The sequence below is a fragment of the Lipotes vexillifer genome, unplaced genomic scaffold, assembly GCF_000442215.2.
Source record: "Lipotes vexillifer unplaced genomic scaffold, Lipotes_vexillifer_v1.1 scaffold370, whole genome shotgun sequence".
In the NCBI taxonomy this organism is placed as follows: domain Eukaryota; kingdom Metazoa; phylum Chordata; class Mammalia; order Artiodactyla; family Lipotidae; genus Lipotes; species Lipotes vexillifer.
The window spans coordinates 3,048,694-3,060,193 of NW_006772699.1; the positions used below are offsets into that span (position 1 = coordinate 3,048,694).

Consider the following 11,500-nt stretch of genomic DNA (forward strand, 5'->3'; position numbering starts at 1 on the left):
CTGAAACTAAGGGGGAATGCATTCCCCATGCACTTCTGCATTTTTTATTCTTTGCCCTTCCCCCCTGCCTCCTGCCTGGAATGCAGATGTGATGCCTGGAGATGGAGTAGCCATCTTGTAACCATTAGGACAGAAGCCACCAACGGTTTCCATTGGCTGGGTGGGGCCTGAGTTCTTGATGACTTCCTTTAGCAGCTCACCAGCCTCGAGTGCGTAACTCTAGATTTCTTATCACTTGAGAAAGATTAGCCCCTATTTGGTCAAGCCACTGTGGTTCAGTTTCTGTTTCATGCAGCCGCACACCTTTCTAACTGACACAGCTTCCAAGCACATGGCCTCCTCTTCTTCAACCTTCTGGAAGCGCAGCACCCCTATTCCCTCACCAGACTTCTCAGTGGAAAACAAAATGGCAGCAAAACAGATTCAAAGGGCCTGCCAGATCCTATACTGAAGAAAGGAGGAAGGAAAGAAGGAAGGAACGAAGGAAGGAAGGAAGGAAGGAAGGGGGGGAGGAAGGAGGGGAGGGAGGGAATCAAAGAAAGAAAGAGGAAGGGAGGGATAGAGGGATACAGACTGGGGTCTTCCACTTCTGCTTCTAATAGCAGAATGGTCCTGGATATTATAAAGCTGGAAAGGGTGAGATACCACCTGAAGTCTAACATCTCATATAGATGAGATATTACAGCTCAGATCAGAGCCCAGGTTGTACCCAGAGCACCTGGTGGGGAGAGTGGTCTCAGCAGAAGCTGCCAGGTCAGGCCTGGGTTCTGCTGCCCGCTCTCCTGGCTCCTCGAGCCCCTCTTTCCACTTCTTCCTGTTCGCACAGTGATTAGAGCATGGAGCATTTTCTCTGACGGCCTGACAGGTCCCAGATATTGGGGCAGAGGAGGCAAAGCTCCTCAACCAAGGCAACAGCCCTGTCCTAACAGGCCTGAAGCTCACAAGGGGAGCACTGGGGGGACTCCCAGAGCTGGGAGGGACTGTCACCCGCTACCACCCAGTCCAATGTGCTCTGTTAACAGAGGAGGGAACAAGGAGAAGCTCAAGGAGGGCAAGTGCTTATTCAAGGTGACCCAGGGCACCAGGGCCACAACTGGGACCATCCTCAAGAAAGATGTCTTACTCTCTTTCGACTCAGCCCTGAGAAGTCTCTGTTCTCGGTGCTAAAGGCATCAGAAGGAAATACTCATATTTAGCAGTAATTTGCAAACAGAAGAACAATAAAACTCCCAGAACTCTATTGGCTCAAAGCTCAGTATAAAGAAATAGCATTGTTAAAAACGTATGCATGGTTAGATTAAATTAAATGTGTGCTTTAGTCCAATTACTAGGTGTGTGACTTAGAACGAGTCACATCACACCTCTGTACATGTTTCTTCAATTGCAACTGAGGTGGTTGGAGCCTTCCTGAAGATAACTTCCTGCTATAAAACAAGCTTCTGGAAGGCAGAAAACACATCTTAATCCTCTCTATATTCCCAGCACACGGCATGGTCTGGTATGTAAAAGAAGCTCAGGAACATGCTTGTCAAGTGAATGACTGAATGGTTTAGGTGGGACAGTGAATAAACGTGTCTTACATGGCACATGAAAACAAAACTCAGGCCAAAAGGGGCACAGGTTTGGTCTCGGCATGAGACTTAAGAACTGACCAGAAAGGAACATATGCCTATGGGTGGTAGTGAGCTCACTATCACTGAAGGAATTCAAGAAGCTCTTGGTGGCAGAGATGCAATACAGGAAATGGATTGGTGTGCTGGGTGGAAAACTAGAACCTGCACCCTCTCTCGCCCCTTCCAACCCTGAAGTCTCATGGTTCAGTTCCCTCACTGCTGCTGACTAGGTCTTACAAGGAAACACAGTTTAACTTGCCCCCCGACTCCAAATCCAATTTGGGAACATATACCCCGTGAGACCTTTGAAGTCTTTTTCCTACTTCTTTTTTAAATGATGAAGGAACATGACCAGAAGGGATAGATTGGTGCAGTCAGGGTCTCTCTTACCTATTGGCAAAGGTGTCATTTTAGGGGAAATGCTCAGACCACCGCCCCAGCCACTACCCAGTGCCTCTAACTCCACCAATTAGAGCTGCATCCCTTTCTATGTAATGGCTTAGTCCTCAATAGCAGCGGCATCTTAGTCTTACACTTGAAGCTTTTTGCAATGTAATGGAGTGGAGAAAGCCGTACCACATGTGTGTTTAATTGGCCCAAAACCAACTATGTGAATTTAGTAGAGAAAGAGAGACATATTGAAATAAGGAGGGTGATTCTACCCTTTATTCTAGTCAGTGAGTATGTACCCCAGAGTGAGAAATAGAAAAAGAGAATCTCCTATTCTCCCATACGATCGTATTTCCCCTTGGCCTTCTCAAAGTATGAGTGGTATTTGAATAGATTTTCAAGAGGTGTGTGTGTGTTAACTATAATTATGGATTCCTCCTTATACCTTGACTTTAGAATGTACCTTGGTATGAGTGAGAAATCTGGGAGGTATATCCTAAATAGGAGGACCCTGAGAGGTGATGAGAGAGGCATTCATACGGCGATCCTGAAGACAGGCATTGCCCCTGGGCATCCCCAGGGACAGGGTAGCCCGGTTGGCCCTGCAGCCATTGATTAAAGTACAGGACAGCTTTGGTCTCAATGGGTCAGACTAGCCAGCGCTCACCAAAAACCGCAACCCGTCGATGTGATGTTTCTTCACAGCCTTTTCACAGTCCTTGTAGTTCAGCTGAAAAAGAGGAGGGGAGGTGCTGTCAGTGCGGGCAGATTCATGCCATTGGTTCCCATCCCTTGCCTGCCCTAGAAGCTTAGCAATTTGTGGTACTTGTGGCTAGCGAGGTCCCCCCCTCCCCTATCCTGTCTAACAGAGAGGCCCCATCCCTACCTCAGCCCTGCTTTCACTAACTAACCCCTTGGGACTCTCTGAAATGGAGAAATTGCCTGTCTAAGGCCTTGGGGCCAACCCCTAAGGGTTGGGGCACAAGAAAGAGCGCCTTCAGAGCTTCAAAGGGCTGGTCATACGCTCCTCTGGCAAGCAGAAAAGAGCTGAAAGAAGAAAATAAATAGCATCCGTCATCTCGCTACCCAAAGACAACCTCGGTGAAAATGGCGGTGTCTTTCCTTCAGTGGTTTTTCCTAAGCATCTTTCTAAACATTATCGAGGTTATCGTTCGTATTCAATCTTGTTATCTAGACTTTTCCTCCTGAAAAATATAGGCACTGCCTCATGTTATTACAAACTGATTTTGAACATTATTTGAGTTTGCTCCCTATTGCTGAACATTTAAGTTGTTTCCCAAACTGCTGTTCCAATAATGATAATAGAAACTTCTAGCAATTACTGAACACTTGCTATATGGCAGGCACTGTTCTAAGTATTTAAACCAATTTTAAGTCATTTAAGCCTTACATTTTTCAAATGGAGAGTCAAAGGCACAAAGAGTCAAGTAACTCGTATAAGGTTCCCTGGGTAGGCAGGTGATAGAGGTGACAACCGGGCTTCAGAGCAAGGAATGTTCTCCTTTTAGTTATAACAGTAAAACTTACATACAGTAGGTGAACAGACTTAAGTGCAGCTTAACATACCAGATCAAAAAACATCAGGGATATTCTTTTACATACAGCTTTTTCTTCTATGTTATGTAGTTGAATTTAGATTCTCAAAATAGAATTATGGAATCAACAGGAATGACCATTTTTAGGGCCTGGTTGCTTTCCTAGAGTCACATCAATTGACAATTGAAGCAGGTGTCTGTTTCACCCCTGCCCTCAACAACATAAGCATTTCTATTTGAAATATCTCTAAATTTGATGTTTCTAGATAGAGTATTTAAGGTAAAATATTTGTCCTTGAGAATTCTAGCTTCTCCTCTCAAGTATGGGTCTCACAGTTTGTGGCAGCCTTCTTTTGGGGCAAACTTAAAATCATGACCTTTTCTTATGGCCAACAAATCTAAACAGTGAGAGCAATTTTTGTAACCTCATGGCCTGACAGGGTAGGATGAATATTAGAAAGCTCGGAAAAAGTGATTTAGCAGTCATATAGAAAGCAAGCAGTCTGTGCAGGGCCCCAAACACCCCTTTTATGCATATGCCGTGCGGTGACATGGTTCTTGGAATTTTCGACTGCCTTTAATTCATCATTTTAACTGTCCTCATTATCAGCTGAATCTCTGATTTTGAAGAGTGCTGACTTGGACTCTAGATAGACAGACAGTCCTGCAGACTGGGGCCTGCCTGGGAGTTTGATTCTGAGCCAGTAATGTCTAGGCCGGAGGGTGAGACTCTGTTCTTTTAGCATACGCTTAGACGATTCTTATGAGTGCCCAGCTTTGGTTGGCGCTGGTCTAGAGCAGGTACCTGGTGTTGCAGATGGGACCACTGAGGCCCGGAGAGGGCAAGGGACTGGCCTAAGGTCACACAGTGAGTTGGGCACACAGCTAGGATCAGAATTTATGGCTCTGAGCCAGAGTCTTCTCCACTGCATGGCCCAGGGATGCCTTCCTACCAAGTCAAAAGGAATTGGAGGAGTTAAAGAAATAAAAAACAGGACCTCAGTCCTCAGGGTCTTACGCTCCAGACAGAGGATGAGCTGCACCTATTTGAGACAGTAAGACACAAAGGCCCACTGCTCTGCATGGAGTCCCCAGCTAGGGTCCAGTGAATAGAGCAGGAGAAAGGGAAGACTGAACATGAATTGGCCCCCTGTCTCTGCTGGAGGCCTCACACACGTATTTCCTTTATTTCTCCCAACAATCCCATGAGGTTAGTCACTGTTACTATCTCTGGTTTACTGACGAGGAAGCCGAGGCACAGAGGCGAAGAAAAAAAAGGAGGGTCGCCAAGCTAGCAGGTGGCAGAGCCAGGATTCAAACCAAGGTGTGTCTGACTCCAGAGCTGGCTGGGGAAGTGCCTCCAAGGAGGACCTGGCCCCAGGGCTTCATTAGAAATTACACCTGCTAGTAGGACTTTTGCTGGCTAAGATCCGTCCCCAAATGACTCCGTGGTCAGTCCTCTGCGTTTTCTCTCTGGGGGAATTGAGGTGCTCAGGTTTGACGGATGTCTACCTGGGTCTGTGGGTTCCTGGATCACAGGTGCCCCTCAGTCTCCTCGTTCCTGCCTTCAGTCCCTTCATGCTGGAAGGGGAAAGCTGTCCAGGTTCTGTGGACTTGACCTGGAGTCTGGGCTCTCCAAGAAGAACATTCTCCCTTCCTCCAACTCAGACAGAGAGCTGTCCTCCTGAATCATCCCTGACCTATAGTCCAGCTCTCTCTACTAAGGGGAAATTTACCCTTGGATTCTGCAGCTGCTGTACTATTTGTGTAATTCTCCTTCCCACATTGGAGATGGGGCCTATCTGTGCCTCTCAGCCCATCCCCAGGTATGCCTTGTTAATTCTCAATTCTTTTCTCCTTTCTTTATTGAGGTAATATGCCGCTTTATAGCATCTTAGCAAATTTCACTTGTGGCCCTAATTTATTTGGTCTACATTTAAGAAAAGTATTTAGAAACCTCTTTCAAAAGTCAGTTACCTCAATGATCTTTGCACCCAACCGTGCTGAAACCTAAGTTTATTATGACCTTTTCATAAGGGAAAAATAACAGAAACGAGCTGCACAAAAAGCAGAAAATAACAGGATCTGTGGGCTATGCCTCTATCATGCCACACCCAGTTCAACATTTTCACATTTTTCTTAGGGAAGAACAGTTGTGACAGGAAATGCCTTGGTACCATATGGACTCCAAGTTAGACTACGTGTCCCTGGGAGCCTACTCCATCCCAGGAAAAATAAGAAGTTGACTTAGATAACCTCTAAGGTCTTGACCTAAAATCTTATGCTTGTGATAATCTGGAGTAACAACTGAATGCGACGCCAGCCTCCAGAGGAGGGAGGGTTCTAAGCTCAATTGTCCCTCCCGAGACATCGTATCCTTTGGACAGGGATAGAGGGTCCCTGAGTCACGTGACTTGGGATCTGCCCAAGCAGACATGTGACCTGTGGTCCCACCAGCAGATGACCAATCACAGGGATCCTTCAAGGCTGGAAGCCAGGACGGCAACACTCGGTTCTGCCACAGCTTGGCCCCTGACCCTTCCTGGCCAAACTTCTCCTCTTCGGGGGCCTCAGTTTCCCCAGCTATAGTCTGAGGCTCATGTCAGTTTCCCAGCCTGCCTCATAAGACCCTCATAAAGCTCCAGTGACACTCTGTCCAGGTAAGGGCTTGAACAGCCCTCTTTCAAGGTCATGAGCAATGACTTGCCCTGACGCCATCTCCAGCATCATTCATCACAGCCTCCAACCTTTCCTTTCTTCTCTCCTACCCCCAGGACTCCATATCTCCCCTTTCTAACAAGTAGCCTTGATCTCACTAGTTGTTACAGCAGTTCTGAGTCTCAGAGCAAGGACTTTGAAACCAGACAGGTGTGACTAGAATCCCACCTCCGTCACATGTAGTCCGTGGGGCTTTGGGCCAGTTAGCCTCCTTGAGCTTATGCTGCAGCTGAGCCGGGAGGACAGCAGTCTTGGAGAGGGTGAGATGGGACTGTGCCTGAAGAGCACCAACTCGAGCCCTGGCACACAGTAGATATCTGTCCCTTTGAGGGCCTCCCATCTCCACAGAACGCATTGCCAGAGCACTCAGTGGTGCTCACTCAGCTGGCGAGGTTGCACGGGGTTGGAAGTTCCACTGCTACCTTTCACGCCTCTCATGTTCTGCCCGGACTCCGTCTTCAAGCCTCTGCCCAGCCCTACCACCCACAAAACAGCAAGGCTTACCTTCTTGAAATAGTCTGCAAGGGTGTCAGGGTCCCAGGCCAGGACCTCAGAGCGAAAGGGCACGTTCCTGAACGCCATGGTTGCTCTCCTGGGACGAAGCTCACAAACTGAGCATGGGTGTTGCACCCATGGACAGAGAACCCCAAATCCAGAGCGTGGAGGCGTCTTCGGCTCTTCCAACTCCCAGGTACCCTCTGGAAAAGCTCTGCTGGAGCCAATGTCCTTTCTGCTATAGGCAGATCCCAGAAAGCAACGGCTTCCTCTGAGAACATATATGGTCTCTTCTCAGAAAACGACTCAGCAAGTTTCCTTTACCACTTCCTCTTCTGGGCTCTAAATACGTAAACAAGGAAGCCCAGCTCTGGGGGCTTGAGAGGCAGAGAGAGCTACGGGCTGGTAATTCCCTACTGGCCCCACCTACCCCAGCCCAGTGGGAGGGGCGATGAAGGGAACTTAGACTCCAGTGGGAGTCCAATGATTTCCATTAAAATCCCTGGCATCTATATGTCTAAACCACATTCCTTCTGGGCTGGGTCCTTGCAGATGAAAATCTAATTTGACGGTTGACCTAAACTATAGACAATCTCCCACATCGGTGAAGGGGAAGGAGCATGACCTTTTAATGCTTTCCAACCACCCCTCAGTTTCTCTCAAATGGATAAACTTGAGCTTCTTTCGCTGCTTCCTTATAGTTATTACAAACTCTGTGAGCCAGTGAGTTGGGCACCCAGGACTGAGAAAGGGGATCCACCGGGCAGAGCCGGGCTTAATTTCTGCTATGACTCTTTCCATGCTGGACAACCTCAGGCAAGGGCTGAAACTCTAGGAAGCTCAGTTTCCATATCTGAAATACAGGAACAGAAGAATTGCTTCATATGTACATAAAACTTAGATGCATTTAACTAGACAAACTTAAGGGAAAAAAGTTCAAAGAAAAAAATACCGATTGCTATTGATGCTGCCATATATTCTAGTCGCTATTGTTCCCACCGTATATTCTACTTACTATTTATTCCTCCAACATATTCTATCTAAAGAACATATCCCTGGAGACAGGAATCTGGGTTCTCTCAGTTGGTTTCTTAGACCCTGTGCGCTTCCTATACCTGAGCATCTCCTTGACTGAGGGGGAGTCCAGTGTCAAAAGCAAACCTATTGGTACAAATTCACAGCCTCCAAACACAAGTTCACCACTCATTTAGTGCTGCATGCACAGGCACACACAGATGACCATCTGTCCCAACGCTTAAAGAAAGAACAGAGCTCCGTTGCACTTACCGAGTGATGTTAGGTTGACCCCTGAGGTGATGCCTTCCTGAAGCTTTTTCCAGGATAGCTTTGGCCATACAGTTTCCATCTTACGCACAATCTAAGGACCCTCACTGTAATGTACCAGCCTCGCAAGGTCGTCGTGTAAATGAGATCTGCACATTGTCCCAGGCCAAGCACCTTTATGGAAATGGTTCATGAACCTGAGCTGATGTCATCCTCACCTCAGAGGGTGCCAGGGGCATCGACTGAGGCAGCCTAGGCCGAGCACTCCTCACAGGGCTGCTACCTAAGAGCTCTCAGCAACTAACTGTGCTCTAGAAAGCATGGCCTGCTGTTCAAAACTCCGCCACTGGTGGGAGAGGTCACTTCACTTTTCAAATCCCCAGAAGAGCAGCAAATGATAAAAAACCACTTGAAAAGACAGGAAGAGAGAGTATTCGCCTCCAAGTAGGGCAATCAAAGAAAATATCATGGAATTAGCTGGGATTTAAGCAGGACCTTGGAAGATGCAGCGGAGGGAGGGCATTCTAAACCTCTGTGTGATATATGGTGTGTGTGTGTGTGTGTGTGTGTGTGTGTGTGTGTGTGTGTGTGTGTGTGGGGTTCTACTTCATGAACAAAAAAACACACCACACCTGTGGAAAAGAACATTCAAGATCATCCTTAGAAGGAGAAGCAATTTCTTTTAATGATGTTCACCCACACTCACAAGAATGCAAATCTAGGGGCTTCCCTGGTGGCACAGTGGTTGAGAATCTGCCTGCTAATGCAGGGGACAGGGGTTCGAGCCCTGGTCTGGGAGGATCCCACATGCCGCGGAGCAACTAGGCCCGTGAGCCACAACTACTGAGCCTGCGCGTCCGGAGCCCGTGCTCCGCAACAAGAGAGGCCACGAGAGTGAGAGGCCCGCGCACCGCGATGAAGAGTGGCCCCCCCCCTTGCCGCAACTAGAGAAAGCCCTCGCACAGAAACCAAGACCCAACACGGCAAAAATAATAAATTAATAAAACTCACTCCAAATTTCATACACAATAAAAACTACTATAAAAAAGAAGAATGCAAATCTATAGAAAAGCAGAAGTTGGAATTAAGGTATAGCTAAATATGAGACTCTTTTGGAAGAATCATCCAGTAAATGTGGCCAAGATGGACAATCTGTAGAGCCCATTTGGAAGAGAGACACAGCAGTTAAGAAACCTTGATGACAGTGATGATGACTATAAGAATTGTCACGAATCAATGTGTGGAATCCTTCACATGTGCCAAGGAGTGGGCTAAGGACTCTGCACTAATTGACATTTAATTGTTGGCACTATTATCACTCCTACTTTACAGAAGAGAAAACTGAGGCTCAGAGAGGTGAAGCTCCTTGCCCCCCTTGCACCCAGCGAGTAGGTTGTGCGGCCAGGTCTCGTCTGGAACTCTGAGTCTAGAGCCCCTGTCCTTCACCTCTCTGCCACCTCGGGGCTCTGAGATGTTACGTAAATTGCACAAGGTGGAGCAGGGGTTCAAACCCAGCTCGGTCTCCAGTCTGTGTAATTTCCTCTCTATCAGTCTGTCTTCCACAAAGAGCAGGTGAGGTTGGCAATTAGGAGCAGTTAAGAAGAGGATACAGCACTTTTCGCAAAGCAGGACTTTGGTGTGTGCACCCTCCCCACCAGGTCACAGGCCCCTTCCCCAGAAAGGGCAGCTGAGCCTGGAGACCAGGTGGCACAAGGGGAAGGGGCTTGCTTCAGCTTGGAACCTTTACGTTTCCCCAGTCCTCAGTAATTTCCCAACACTCACGGGTTTCACATCTCCGGTCTCCAGCTGGAGGGTTCCAGAAATTCCAGGGGCAGGGCTAATTGACCCCCAAGAGAGGCTCAGGACACCAGAGTGACCCTCTACAGGCTGGCTCACTTGGCCCAGCCTCAGTCTCCACACCTGTAAAATGGGCGGTCATGAGAGCAGCCTCGGGGAACGGCCCACAGCAGAGGGTATGCCATGGCGAGGAAGGCTGGGGCCAACTCACAACCATCCTCCAAAGAGCATCGGTCTTGGCTTCAAGCACGAAGCAGAGCAGAGAGTGGGAAGCAGGTAAGGCACAGTGATGTAGAGCCATGGCCTCGGGGGCGGATACCCTCTCCCATCTCTGTCTCCCCCAGGCAGGTGGGGAAACCCAGAACTCATGAAGAAGCAAATTAAAAGGTTTAGTGGAGGTCTTCTCAGGCTTTGTAATCTCTGCAGGTTAGGAAGGGGGCAGTCTGTGCACAGTCAGAACAATGTCATATCAGTACACAGGGACAGGGGCTCATGGCGTAGAGAATCTTAAATGTGCATCCAAAAGAGCCTGTGGATAAGAGAGCAAATCTTGCAGGGAGTAACATGTCAGATTTTTAGATCTTAGAGACAAAGAATGGATATGGGAACAGCACACTGCACCCCAGAGTTGGGGGGAGGATCTCCCAATATCCCCCCTGCCGCACCCCATACCGTCCAGACTTGAAGCTCTCTCTTTTCCCTATTAACCCGCAGAAGAATTAGATGAGGAGATAACTGCTTTTCTTCACAGCTAATCGTAGAGGTGAGAAAAATATGCGATTTATTAGAAGAGTCTTGTGGGTTGCAGCCTCTGGGGGCAGGGGAAGGAGTTGTCACTTAGAGACCAGGAGAGAATGGCAAGTAGGTACTTTGGAGGAGAGAATGTGTTGACCTTCTTAGGAGAGGTACCTACAAAGCTAGAAGGTGGAAGGGAGGATGTGCTTATTTGGATGTGATCTGGACAGAGGGTGTTGTCTGGGGGAGAGAGACAAAGGTGGTGGCATGTGGCTCAGAGAAGGTGGCATCTAGGGACACTGTGAACCATGGAGAGAATGCCCTCATGTGGGTTCACTCCAGCCTCACCTCCACCAAATTTATATCACCTGAGGCCGAGATGAATCTCTACTGGAACTTCCCTTAGGACCTCTGTGGGTTTGTCTATAGTGGGGACCAGAGCTGCAGCTGTCACCTTCGCAGGGAGGGGACCATTTTCCCCTCCACTCTCAGAGGCTGGCAGTGGAAGCACCATCTGTGTGGAATCCTTCTGGATGACCAAGGGCTCCACCCACACAGAAGGGTCCAGCCAGGAGAGCCAGGAAGGGGCCCTGACCGTTCGGCTGAGCGGGGACAGCTCCATGCACCTGGCAGCCATACACTAAGACAGAATCTGGGGACCCTGCCTGGGAATGCTTGTGTCAGGAGGGACCGGCCTGCCACACAGCCATCCCAGATGTGCAGGGGCCGTCCTCACCATCACTCCTGGAGGCTGGGGGAGGGGGGGAGGGACGGGGGGAGGGGCTCAGGCAAGCCCCGGGCAACCCTTCTCCAGACCGCACTGCACTCTGTGTCCTGAGAGCCACCCCAGTCTGGACACAGTCCCCACCCCCGCACACACGCAGCCTGGGATATGCAGGAGGAAAGCATGAA

The 11,500-nt window shown here is 48.7% G+C and overlaps 1 protein-coding gene across 1 annotated transcript in view; it reads right to left on the reverse strand.

Moving 5' to 3' along the window:
* LCP2 (lymphocyte cytosolic protein 2) overlaps positions 1-6,859 on the reverse strand; it is a 44,606-nt gene extending 37,747 nt beyond the window's left edge. The window contains exons 1-2 of the mRNA XM_007447831.1: positions 6,782-6,859; positions 2,671-2,733 (exon numbers count right to left, since the gene is read on the reverse strand). Of these exons, the coding sequence (XP_007447893.1) occupies positions 2,671-2,733; positions 6,782-6,859 (141 nt within the window). The remainder of the gene's footprint in view (positions 1-2,670; positions 2,734-6,781) is intronic.
* Positions 6,860-11,500: the final 4,641 nt, after the last annotated feature.